This window comes from Camelus ferus, chromosome 22 (genome assembly GCF_009834535.1).
Source record: "Camelus ferus isolate YT-003-E chromosome 22, BCGSAC_Cfer_1.0, whole genome shotgun sequence".
Lineage (NCBI taxonomy): Eukaryota > Metazoa > Chordata > Mammalia > Artiodactyla > Camelidae > Camelus > Camelus ferus.
This window is the reverse complement of record NC_045717.1, coordinates 22862888-22876354: the sequence shown is the minus strand read 5'-3', so window position 1 is coordinate 22876354 and position 13467 is coordinate 22862888. Positions and strand designations below refer to the sequence as shown.

The 13467-nt window shown below is 47.6% G+C and overlaps 1 protein-coding gene across 1 annotated transcript in view; it reads left to right on the top strand.

Moving 5' to 3' along the window:
* The window catches only part of VAV1 (vav guanine nucleotide exchange factor 1), a 47754-nt gene that overhangs the window by 14225 nt on the left and 20062 nt on the right, over positions 1-13467 (top strand). Inside the window, exons 2-9 of the mRNA XM_032465742.1 lie at positions 9838-9954; positions 10438-10496; positions 10615-10683; positions 10806-10914; positions 11001-11096; positions 12046-12114; positions 12286-12389; positions 12968-13067. Coding sequence (XP_032321633.1) covers positions 9838-9954; positions 10438-10496; positions 10615-10683; positions 10806-10914; positions 11001-11096; positions 12046-12114; positions 12286-12389; positions 12968-13067 — 723 coding nt within the window. The remainder of the gene's footprint in view (positions 1-9837; positions 9955-10437; positions 10497-10614; positions 10684-10805; positions 10915-11000; positions 11097-12045; positions 12115-12285; positions 12390-12967; positions 13068-13467) is intronic.

The following is a 13467-nucleotide window of genomic DNA, read 5'->3' as shown; positions in this document are numbered from 1 at the left end:
AGTAGTGACTGTTTGGAAAGCCAGCAGACTGAGAAGATGGTGGACCAGCGTCCCAAAGAGCCATCTTCCCCTGAGTTAGAATTTAGGCTTCATTTACACTAAAACGGGGAGGAGGTGTGTTTGGTTGTTGCAGACTTCTTGGTGCCAGAATCCTTTGTTCTTGCATCTGTCCACGTAAGTCAGGTCATGATGTCCCCGTTATCCTCCAACAAGACAAAAGTTATTCTCTATTCTGTAACTTTTTATCTGTATATGAATGGGAAAGTGTTATACCTTCAAAGGTCAGAGCCTTGTGAAGGGGCTATTTGTGTGTTTCAGGCTATAGGCAACTTGTGTCAAACGCTTAGGTAAAAGAAACAGACCCAATATGGAGTCAGCTTTGTTCCTCCCTACTAGGTACCTTCTAGAGTTTTATAGAAATGGAAAATGGGGTCTTATGATATGTAGCCTTTGAGGCTGGTTCTTTTACTCAGCATAATTTTTTGTGATTCATTGAACTGTTGCATGTCTTAGTTTTTTTTTTTTAAACAGACATCCTGTTGTTTTTATTTATTTATTTAATGCAGATACTGGGGATTGAACCAAGGACCTCGTGCATGCCAAGCATGTGCTCTACCATTGAGCTGAGTTCTTTATTCCTTATTATGGCTGAGTAGTATTCCATCACACAGATATACTGCAGTTTGCTTATCCATTCTCCTGTCCTTTTGATGTTTGAGTTGCCTCCACTTTTTGGTTGTCACAGATAAAGCTGCTCTGAACATTCACATGGACACTTACCTTTATTTCCCTTGAGTGAACGCCTGAGCATGGAATAGGTCATATGGAAGGAGCATGCCTAACTTTTTAAGCAACTGCCAAAGCGTTTTCCCAAAGTGGTTGCGCCATTTGACAGCCCCACTGGCTGCGTGTGAGGGTTTCCCGGAATCCTTCTCTTTGTTCCTCTTTGTCTCTTAGTCTTGGCTTTACCAGACACATCACCTCCTTAACCAGATCCCACAGGGAGCTGGTTTTTCACGTAGTCAGTCACCACAGTTATAATCAATCAGTTATTCGTGTGACTCTGCTTAGTGTCTGCCTCCTCCCTGGACTGTAAGCTCTGTGGGGACAGGGATATGTCTGTCTTGGTCACTGTCAGGTCCCAGGGTGTGGCACACAGTAGGCACTCAATACATGCTTGCTGTTGAATGTACGATCCTGCCTGGTGGGCCAGGGGCTAGAGTGATTAGGTTGGTATGTTTTAGTCCCACTGTGATGATGAGGAAATAGAGACACCAGGAGGTGCAATGACCCATACAAGATCCCTCAGCTTGCAGTGGCTGGGCTGGAAGTCAGACCCTGTCTGATCCCCTCGACTGGTGGTGAGCCTGGCAGTGAGATGCTGAGTGCATGCTGGGTGGGAGGTGAGGGGAGAGGATAGAGATGGGCTGGCCCAGGGAGGGCTTTGAAGTCCAGGAAGAGGAGTTTATACTCTGCACCTCTGCTTGCGAGCTTCAAAAAGGGTGCACAGCATGCACACCCTCTCTGGCCTACAAGATGAAGTCTTGCAACGCCAAGATTAAGGGGCTGCAAGGGCTGAATGCAGAGGGCCCCCTCTTTCTGTGTCTCCCCAGCAGGCACTGGTAACAGGTATTTCCTGTTTCCGGCCAGCTCCCTGGGGCTGAGGTGGGGGTGGGGGAGCTGATTGATGCAGCTCAGTTCTGGGTTCCTTCTCCTGCTCCCACCCCCCCCACACCATCCCCCTCTTTCCGCCACCAAAAAGAGCTTCTGTCCCTGCACGCTGGTTCCCTGAAAGAGGGTGGCAAACTAACCAACCTTTCCAGCTCTCTCTTTGTCTTAGGCAGGGGCTGTGATGATGGGGGACCTGCAGGCAAAAGGGAAGTGTCTGGGTGCTGATTTGCATATGGGCAAGGTGCCAGCCCAACTCTGGTGAAAGGAGGAGAGGAGCTGAGGGGTTGCCTCCCTCCCCCAATAGGGAGGAAATATTCTCACATGCCCCTCCGATATTGTTCAAAAGGCCTCTAGTCCTTTACCGTCGCCCACACTTCAGGCTGCCAGGAAGTCCTTCTAGTGGTCTAACCCCAGTCACTACTGCTGTTGGAGGGAGCCCCTTTCTTTAGCCGGCCCTGCTCCACCCGGAGGGCTGATGAGTCATACCTCCTGTCCCCTTTTGAGGTGTCACATGACTAGGGGGAAGCAGTCTTAAGGCTCAGCTGATCTCCCTGAGGTCAGCAGGGAACTTCCTCCCTCAGGCCAGATGGGGCCATCTGTTCTGTTGCCCCTGGTGACCTGCAAGCCCTGTCTGGAGTCAGCCTATGATCCCGCAAAGGCTGCTGGGTTGGAGAGTGGTACATGTGGTTCCTGTCACGTGCTCAGTTCCCCATTATGCCTCCCGCAATGTGGCACCATGAGGCAGCCTGGCATGGTTTGAAGAGGTAGTGGGGTGCAGAGGTTAGGAGCAAGGCCTCTGGGTCCAGAGCTGGTATCTGGCTCCCCATTCCTACCTGGGTAGCCTCAGAAGGGGCTAGCTCCTTTCTGAACTTCAGTTGTCCCATCTGTCAAATGGGGATTCATTCATAAGCTCAAAACTTATACAGTGCTACTTCCGCTGCATTCTCTTGGCCAAAGCAAGCCACAAGCCCAGCCCAGACACAGAAGGTGGGGAAACAGACTGCAATTCTAGATGGTAGGAGTTGAAAAATATTTGTAATCACCACAAGGGGCATTCAGGCAGAGGGGATAACATGGACAAGGCGTAGAGGCAAGAAAATGTAAAATATGTTGCATTTAGGGTATGGCAACCATTTTTACCTGATTGGGGCTGAGGGAGGGGAGGTAGAGTGAGACAGTTCTTGCAGAATTATCTCGCAGGCCATGGTGAGGCTGGACTTCATCCTGAGGTTGTTGGGGAACCACGGCAAGGTTTCAAAGGGAGGGTGACATGGTCAGATCTACTGTGTGGCGGTGGGCTGGGAGGGGTGAAACATGAGCCAGGGAGACCACCGAGGGGGCTGTTACAGTCACAAAGGTGACAGATGGTGGTGGCTGCTCTAGGATTTGAGTGGGAATGGTGAGAAGGGCTGGAAGTTGAGACATAGTTTGGATGGTGCATCCAAAGGACCCCCTGATTGCTGGAAGTGAAGGATTAACTGAACGCAAAACACTTAGATGCATTGCTGGTTTGGGGAAAACAATCCGTAAACTTAATCTAACTTGATTATGAAGCCTGGGGTGTGTGAGAATCATCCTGGCTTCCTAAGGAGAGTCACTGGATAGCAATGGAGGAGAGGAGGCTGGTGCGGGAGTGAGTTCAAAGTGGCCACGACATCGGCCTTGAACCTGTCCAATTTGAAGTGCCCACTGGTGAATGAAGGAATCTGTTTCCCTGGTTGTAAATGAAGAAGTTGATGGTATTGAAAATGCAGTGTTTCCAGCTGTTGTTCTGAAAACCCGACCCTGGAGCAGGGAAGGGGTCCAGACTCTCCTCCAGTTACCCCCATGTTGTTTATTTATTCAATAAACACTCATTGGGCACTACTGCATGTCACCACATGTCCAGGCTCCAGAGGTGACCCAGACCTGGGCCCTGCTTTCTCCTGGTGGAGGGGACACAGCAGGTCACAGACCTAGTGGTCAGCCCTGGGGCTGGGGAGAGACATTATCCTGGGGTGGGAGAGTGAGACTGAGGACTCCACTTGGGCAAAAAAAATTAAGGGAGGCTTCCTAGAGGTTTTGGGGATGGGACTTGAAGAACGAGTAGGAGTTTACTGGACTGATGTGAGAGGAACTTTTAGCCTGGATTCCAGCCCATGGAAATTTGTTTATTTCCATGTGTATAATTTGTGGAACAATTGGCAAAGAGAGCTAGAGTAGGCAGTCATGGGGCCTCTGAGGATCAGACAGATGGCAGTTGGCTCTGGTCCTTAAGGCTATTGCATTAGGATAACATTAGCTGCTGTAACAGATAAGCCTTTTCGGTGACTTAACACAACAGAAATTTATTTCTTGTTCACATAAGAGTCCGATGTTCCTCCTGGTACCAGGTGGGAGTTTATTCTTCATGGGATGATTCAGGGACTATTTCCATTTGTGGCTTTGCCATCCCTTAGAGTCTCATCATCATTTCTGTCCAGCTTGCAGGTAACAGGGAGAAGGCAATTCCACTTCTTAAGTACGCTGCCCCCCAAATGATGCACAAGGCAAATACTCACATCTCACTGGCTAGTAGAACTAGTCATATGGCCACACCCACTTGCAAGGGATGGAAAATATAGTCCTTGGCTGGGCAGCCACATTTCCAGCACCAATTCCATATTCTGGAAGAGAAAGCATGCATTCTGCTGGATGGCCAGTGGCCTCTGTCACAGGTAGGCAGCAGGAATAGAACTAAGGCCTGGGAGGTGGTAAGAGATACCCAGTTTGCTTTGTGACTTTGAATAGGTCCTTCTTCTCCCTCTCTGGGTTTTTTTCCTCTCTCTGGGGGATGAACATTGGAGACTGGTTGACATCTGATGTCTTTTCCAGGTCTGAAAATTGATGAATCAGTGAATGCTCTTGGGCTTTCTGGCTGGAACTAAGATAAAGATAGTGATGATGACGTCCGTGATAGTGATGGTGATGGTGGTGGTGATGGTGATATTGGTGATTATGATGGTAATAGGGCTGATGATGTTGATGGTGATGAAGATGTTGATGGCGATGAAGTTGTTGATGGTGATGATGATGAAGATAGTGATGATGGTGGTGTTAAAGATGATTATGATGGTAATACTGATGGTGATGACGATGAAGAAGATGATGACGGTGGCGATAATGGTGACTATGAAGGTGATATCGATGATGGTGATGGTGGTGGTGATAATAATAATGATGTGCTAATCATGATGGCAATGATGGTGATAACCATGGGTATGATTATGGTGATAATGGTGATGTGAATGGTAGTGAGGATGACAGTGATCATTTCCAGATATTGAGGGCTCACACCATGCCAAGCCCTTTCCATGCATTATTCTATTGACTTAAAACAACATGACACAGTAGACATTATGATGGTCCATTTTGTAGGTGAGGAAATAAGTTCAGAGAGGAGAGGTGACTTGCCCAAAGACACACAGCAAGTAGGGAGGTCTTCCCATAACCTTCTGGATTAGGAGCACTTTGGGGTTTATTCTCCATCCTGTTCCCTACCTTACCAGCATCCCCCTCCTGGCTCCAGGGGTTGAAGATAGTAGGTTCGAGAGAAAGCTCTGGAGTTTAGTGATGTTCACACTAAAGATGTTCAATAAAAAATCATTTTGGGATTTTAACTGAAATTACGTTGAATGTATCACTCAATTTTGGAGATGGCGGACATTTTAAAAACTCTGAGTCTCTATAATGAGTATATATTTCACTCTATTTACTTAGATCTTCTTTCATATCTTTCCATAAAATTTATAATTTACTCCATAAAAGGTTTGTACTTCTTTTGTTAGAAACATTAGATATTAATCAGCTTTTTTGTTTGTTTTACATTTTTTAAGCTACAGGAAATGCTATCCTTTTAAAATCAAAGTCCAATTTACATACAGGGTCATGCTCAGTTCTTCAATTTACCATTCAGTCAGCTCTAGCAAATGTATACACTTGTGCTACGCACCACACCCTCACCAAGACAGAATTTTCCATGACTTGTGGCCTTTCTGAGTCAATCTCCATCACCCTCCCCACCCCAGAAACAACCACTGATTTGATTTCTATCACCATAGGTTAGTTTTGCTTATTCTAAAATCTCCCAAATTTAATCTTAAAAAAAAAAACAAAAAACCGCACACACATTTTTCTGATTGATTGTTGCTGATCTACTGACACACAGTAAACTTTGTACGTTGGTTTTGTTTTCAGTAACAGTACTATTTTATTACTTCCAGTTATCTATTTGTGTATTCTTTTGGGTTTTCTATGTTGACAATCATATCATCTGCAAAAGTGACCATGGTATTTCTTTCATTTCTTTCTTTCCTTTTATTTCTTGGTCTTGTCTTGCAATGCAGGCTAGGGTCTTCAGTACAGTAGTAACAGGGAAGGACAGCAGGCACCCTTGTCTTTGTTCTGATTTCAAAGAAAATCTTTGCAACATTTCACTTTAGAGGATAATGTTTTGCTTTTTCCTTAAAACAAGGTTTAAGGTTTTTTGAAAATCCACTTAGGTTACCGAAGTTCCTTTCCATTTCTGCTTTGTCAAGGATTCTTTTTTCCCCTCTCTTTTTCTTTTGATCACCAGTGGATATTGAATTGCTACTGTGTCTTTTATGCTTCTCTAACTGTTGCTAATCTCTTTTTGACAGAGAGAACAGGCCTTGGGCAGGCAACAGGATCTAACTTGAATGCAACAACACTGTTCACATCATATTTATTTTACATTGGCTGCCATTTACTTAGCACTTGATCCTAGTTTCCTTTGATAGTAGGATGTCAAGTTCTCTTCTTAAATACTGAAATATTTATTTATGTTAGAGTGAACTGAAAGTCCCTGATCCACATAGAATAACCCAGGTAGGCTGTGGACGTGGCAATACTTGAAAAGAAGATACAGTCTGAAGATGGCAGTGAGATACATGGATATGATGAACACTGGCTATTGAATTGATTCACAAATGTAGCTGCCAGAGTCCGCATTCCAGCTGTCTCTCCCTGCCTCGGTTTCTTTATCTGTAAAATGATGATAATAGTAATAACCTTGCAAGATTTTTGTAGGGATTCCGTATACATATATGGAGGGGGGGGGGGGAGAGAGAGAGAGGGAGAGAGAGAAACCCATAGAAGTAGTGAGTAGAAAGATGGTTACCAGAGGCTGGGAGTGGTGGTGGGAAGATGGGGAGATGTCGGTTAAAGGGTACAGACTTGCAGCTACGTAAGATGAGTCAGTCTGGAGGTCTAGGATACAGGCATGACGGTGGTACTTAGTGGTACTGTACTGAACACTCTAAAGATGCTGAGAGTAGATTTCATCACACACAGAAACATGACAACTACGGGAAGGATTGATATGTTAATAAGCTCCTACTGTAGTAATCCTTTCACCATGAGTAAGTATATCAAATCGGCCTGTCGTAACCCTAAATATATATACTTTTTCTTTAAAAATATGTACATTAAAAACATATATATATATACGATAGCCAAGACATGGAAACAACCTAAATGTCCATTGACAGGTGACTGGATAAAGGAAATGTTATATATATGTGAACATTAGCCATAAAAAGATTGAAATAATGCCATTTGCAGCAACATGGATGGACCTAGAGATGATCATATTAAGTGAAATAAATCAGACAAAGACAAATATCATCTGATATTACTTATACGTGGAATCTAAAAAAATGATGCAAATCTTATTCATAAACCAAAAATAGACTCACAGACACACAAAACAAACTATGATTACCAAAGGGGAAAGGGCAGGGGAGGGATAAATTAGGAGTTTGGGATTAACAGATACACACTACTGTATATAAAATAGATAAACAATGAGGTCCTACTGCATAGCACAGGGAACTACATTCAATTTCTTGTAATAATGCTGGCTTTCACTGCGTAAGAGGCAATTAAGTGAAGCTACAGCCAAGAAAGTCAGCTTTAGATTCACAACATCCTGGCTTTAAATTTCAACTCCTCCATGGACTTACTCTTTTTTTTTAAATTGAAATATAGTTGATTTACAATGTTGTGTTAGTTTCGGGTGTACAACAAAGTGATTCAGTTATACACACACACATACACATCTGTATATTCTTTTTCAGGTTCTTTTCCATTATAGATTATTACAAGATATTGACTATAGTTCCCTGTGCTCTACAGTAGGTCCTTGTTGCTTGCCTATTTTATATACAATAGTTTGTTTCTGCTAATCCCAAACTCCTAATTTATCCCTCCTCCACCCTTTTCCCTCTGGTGGCCGTAAGTTTGTTTTCTATGCCACAGACTTCACCCTTGCTGCTAATAATCTTGGGCAACTTTCCTTTCCTCTCTGAGCCTGCGTCTTCATAGGTAAAATGGACATTAAAAACTCACAGGGTTATCAAGAGAACGGAATAAGTCTGAATGCCCAACCACGTGTAGGAGGCATCCCCTAAATGCAAATATTGCAATCTGTAGAGTCACAGAGTAGGCGTGAGCAATTACCTGGGCGTCGCCTGGAGAGCTTGTTAAACATGCGGGTTTCCGGGCCCTCGCTGCCATCCATCCATTCAACACGTATCTATGGAGGCTCTGTTCCAGATGCTGGGTATCCACTAAGAAGTGAAGCGATGGCCCTGCCCTCCTGAAACTGACATTCTAAGGGCTGGAGATGGGCCGTAAAGAAAAGAAGTGAAGTGCAGGTGGAGGGGATGGAAAATGCCAAAGGAGGAGGGTGGCGTTGAAAATAGGGAGGTCAGAGAGGCCTCACGGAGAAGGTGACATTTGAGCAAAGACCTGAAGAAGGTGGCCAGGAGCCTTGTGCACACTGGGGTGAGTGAGTTTGCCTGGGCTGCCCTGACAAAGCGCCACACACCTGGGGGGCTTAAACAACAGGCATGTGTTCTCATGTAGGTGTGGAGGCTGGAAGTCTGAGTTGCAGGCGTCAGCAGGGGTTTTCTTCTGAGGCCTCTCTCCTTGGCTTGCAGACGGCCAGCTTCTCCCCGTGTCCCCACGTGGTCTTCGCTCTGTGTGTGTCTGTGTCCTAATCTCTTCTTATAAAGACACCAGTCAGACTGGATGAAAGCTCACCTTTAGGATCTCATTTCAACTTACTTACCTCTTTTAAAGGCCCCATCTCCAAACACACTCATCTCCTGAGGTCCTGGGGTTTAGGATGTCAACACATGTATTTTGGGGGTGACACAATTCAGATCATAACACAGGAAGATGCATTCCCAGTGGAGGGGACAACGTTGTTTGGCTACACCTCATTTTGTGTATCCAGTATCAGTTGATACACATAGATGAATGCATAGAGACAGAAGTCAGACTAGTGGTTGCCAAGGAGAGGAGAGGGGGGTTTCCAAGTGACCACTTAATGGGTGCAGGGCTTCCTCTTGGATCTAGATGGGGTGATGGTGCAAAACATTGTGAATGTATTAAATGCTGCTGAAGGGTATATTCTAAGATGATTAATGGTAAAATTTTAAGATTGTGGAACTGTACATATTTATCATTATATATAAACAAAATAATATAAATATAAATTCCTATGAAAATATATGAATAATACATAAATAAAATAGTATTTGTCATGTTAACTATTTGTAAGTGTACTGTTCCAGTGGCGTTGAATACATTCACAGTGTTGTGTCACCATTACAACTATATCCAAAGCTTGTTCATCATCTCCAACAGAAATTCTGTCCCCATTAAACACTACCTCCCTATTCCCTTCCCCCAGCCCCTGGTATCCACCATCCTACTTTCTGTCTCTATGGATTTGCCTATTCTAGGGACCTCATGTAAGTGGAATCACACAATATTCTTCCTTCTGTGTCTGGCTTATTTCACTTAGCATAATGTTTCCAAGGTTTATCCATGTTGTGGCATAAATAAAAACTTCATTCCTTTTGAATGGCTGAGTCATTTCCATTATACATATATACCACATTTTGTTATTGGTTAATGGTTAACTTTGTATCTTATAAATATTTCCTCATTAAAAAAAATTCTTGGGTAGATCTCGCTTCAGGTACAGCTTGATCTTCCTTGAGGAGGGTGCTGTGCCTTCTTTTTCCTCTTCTGTGCCAGTCCCCAAGTCAGACAGCCAAGGGTCAGCTTCTCCCCTGTCCCATTGTATTTCCTCCATCCTCATTTCTCTCTCCACAGTTCCTGTGCCTTAAGAATATCCGTACCTTCTTGTCTACTTGCTATGAGAAGTTTGGCCTCAAACGAAGTGAGCTCTTTGAGGCCTTTGACCTCTTCGATGTGCAGGATTTTGGGAAGGTGAGCTGAGACTGAGCTGCCTATGAGCAGACACCTAGCGCCCAAAGATTGGATTTCAATTCATTTCCATGAATGTCTACACCGGGCAAGCCAAGGGCTGACAGGGAAGGGCAGATGGGCCAGACCAAACAGGTGCAAAGAGCCTGGCTTAGGACACGTGGAACTGAGTTTGAGTTCCTGCTCCACCACTTGCTGTGTGACCTCAGATATGTGGCTGTGCCTCTCTGAGCCCTAGGTCCCTTGTCTGTAACATGGAAATAAGATCATCCCATCCTCTCTGAGTGGTTATGAGGATTAAATAGAACAAAGGAGTCAAGTGGTGGGAACAGTGACATGCTGACGTGGGGGGGATGGGAAGGTGGGACTATCCCAACTTAAGCCCCCAAGGGACATGGAGTCCAACTTCAAGGTCAGGTGCTTGGAGGCTGTGTTCTGGAGTTGGGGTGGCAAGGGGTTTGCGGAGCAGCCACCGCCTTTTCACAGGTCATCTACACCCTGTCCGCTCTGTCCTGGACCACAATTGCCCAGAACAAAGGGATCATGTGAGTAGCCACCTGAGCTGACAGCTTCGGACCCATTCAGTCCCAGTCCTCCTCCTTGAAGCCCCCTCCCGACCTGGCCCCCCAGGACCTCTGGCTCATACCGTCCTGACTCCCCCAGGCCCTTCCCTACTGAGGAGGAGAGTGTGGGTGATGAAGACATCTACAGTGGCCTGTCCGACCAGATCGAGTGAGTGTCTGGGACCACGACCCTGCCCTGGGGGTCTGAGGGGACACGACCCTGCCCCAGGGGATCTGAGGGGCCCCTGGTCTCGGGGTCCCCCTGGCCCCGCCTGACTCCGCGTCCCGCAGCGACACAGTGGAGGAGGATGAGGACCTGTACGACTGCGTGGAGAACGAGGAGGCCGAGGGCGACGAGATCTATGAGGATCTCATGCGCACGGAGCCGGTGCCCATGCAGGTGTGTGGGGGCGCAGGGCCGGGCCCGGGCAGGGGCGGGGCGCAGCCCGGGGCCCCCCAACACCGGCTTCCCCTTCCCTCTCTCAGCCCAAGATGACAGAGTACGACAAGCGGTGCTGCTGTCTGCGGGAGATCCAGCAGACGGAGGAGAAGTACACGGACACGCTGGGCTCCATTCAGCAGGTGCGGCGCGCCGACTCGGCCGCTGCCAGGCGCATGCGCGGGAGCCGGGCGGGCGGGTGCGCGCCCGCGGAGAGGCGGCGGGTGTCCCAGACGAGCCTGGGGCTTTGGGCTTCTTTGCCCCCGGTTTCCTCTCTCTATCTCCCTTTCTCTCTGCCTCCATCCTCGCTTCTACCCTGTCTTGCATCCTCGTCTCTGTCCGTTTGCTCCATTACTGTCTCTGACTTTCCGGTTCCTCTTCCCTTTGGCCGTCTCCTTTCCGCCAGCGCTGCTGGGAGTGCGTCAGTATCCCGTGCAAGTGCCCCATTTAACAGCCGCAATTTAGTGCTTTTTGAAAGATTCACAAGCGGGTGCAACCATCACCACTGTTTAATTTTAGACCATTTTCATCATTCCCCCCCCCCCCCCAAAGAAAGCCTGTGCCCCTCAGACGTCACCTCAAAAGCCCTGGCGCTCCCCCAGCCCCTGGCAACCACTGCTGTCCCTTCTGTCTTTATGGGTTTGCTTATTCTGGACGTTTCACGTAAATGGACTCATACACGCTGTAGTCTCTTGTGTCTGGCTTCTCACGGAGCGTCACGTTTTCAAGGTTCATCCACGTTGTAGCGAGCGTCTGTGCTTTGTTCCTTTTCATGGCCGGACCACATGTTGTTATCCATTCATCCATTGATGGACTTTTGGGTTGTTTCCAGTTTTTGGCTCTTATGAGTAATTCTGCTACGAACAGTCCTGCACAGGTTTCCATGTGGACTTTCTCCACCTCTCTTTTCTTTCCTTTACTGTCCATCTTTGTTTCCTTGCCTCTGTCCTCTTTCTGCACATCTCTCTTTCTCTCTCTCTGTTTCTGTTTGTCTCTTTCCATCTCTCTTCTCCTCCTTGTGTCTCTGGGACTGCACCGAAGGGAGGAGTCTCACCCTCCTTCATCCTTTCCTCTCCCCACCCCCTCCCACAGTACTTTTTGAAGCCCTTGCAACGGTTCCTTAAACCTCAAGACATCGAGATCATCTTCATCAACATTGAGGTGAGCCGGCCCATCCCCAGCCCTCCTGGGCTTCTGTCCAGTGGAGATGGTCTGCCGCCTCACTAGTCCCTGGAGTGTAGGGGTTGGGAGATGAATGGCACAGGGTGGGTGGATGCCCGGCACCCCAAGCACCAGGCTCTGGCCCCATCCCTCACCCCTCCCTCCAAGTAGGACCTGCTTCGTGTGCACACCCACTTCCTAAAGGAGATGAAGGAAGCCCTGGCCAGCCCCAGTGCACCCAACCTCTACCAGGTCTTCATCAAATACAAGGAGAGGTGAGACCCAGCTGACCAGCCCAGACCTCCGGAGGTCATCCTGCCCTGCCCAGACTGGGCATTTGGGAGGCTTTGTCCCCAGAGACTGCTGGACAGAGAGGACTTTTCCTTCTTTGCTCATAGGCAAGGGACTGCCCATCTCTGGTTAAATTCCCAGCTCTTTCTCGTGGGAGCTGTGTGGCATTGGAAAGTCACTCAACCTCTCTGTGCTTCTGTGTTGACATCTGTAAAATCAGTGTGATGCAGGAACATACCTCCTAGGGTGTGATGAAGATTGAATAAATTGAATGCATTAGGTGCTTATTACAGGGCCCGGTACACAGTTGGTGCTCAATAAATGCTTACTAAGTAAATGAACATCAAGCAAAGACTATACACTGGGTGCTGTGCTGAGAGCTTTTTATGCATTATCTTATTTCATGCTATGATACCCCATGTGGGAGGTGCCCATTTTACAGACAGGGAGACTGAGGCTCAGTGGCACCCAGCCAGGAAGAAGTGGGGCTGGGACTGCCACCCAGATTGGCCTGACCTTGGTGCTGGCCACTATTACCTGGCCACCTGTCCTCTTCCCGCAGGTTCCTCATCTACGGCCGCTACTGCAGCCAGGTGGAGTCGGCCAGCAAGCACCTGGACCACGTGGCCACAGCCCGGGAGGATGTGCAGATGAAGCTGGAGGTGGGCGTGTGCCAGGCTACGTCTTGGGTCAGGGGTGGGGGGCTCCCACTCCTTCCCAGGCTCCGGGGGCAGTTGAGAAGAGACTGAGCTGGAGATGGTGTCACTTTCCATTGCAGCCCAGCCAGGGGTCTGCCTGCTGCAGGTTTGGGGAGGCAGGGACTGACCAGCCAAGAGGGGAGCAATGGAGCAGAGGAGATGGACCAGAGTGCTGAGCTCTGATCCCAGCTGAACCCTGACCCTAGGCTGAGGTTCCGACCCTGTCCTGAACTCTGGCTCCAAACTGAACCCCAGCCCTGGCTGTGCCCCAAGTCTGGGCTGAATGCCAACTTCACATGGAGCCCCGATCCCAGCCAAGCCCCGATCCTGGACTGAACCCCAGCCTGAACCCATATGTCTGGCA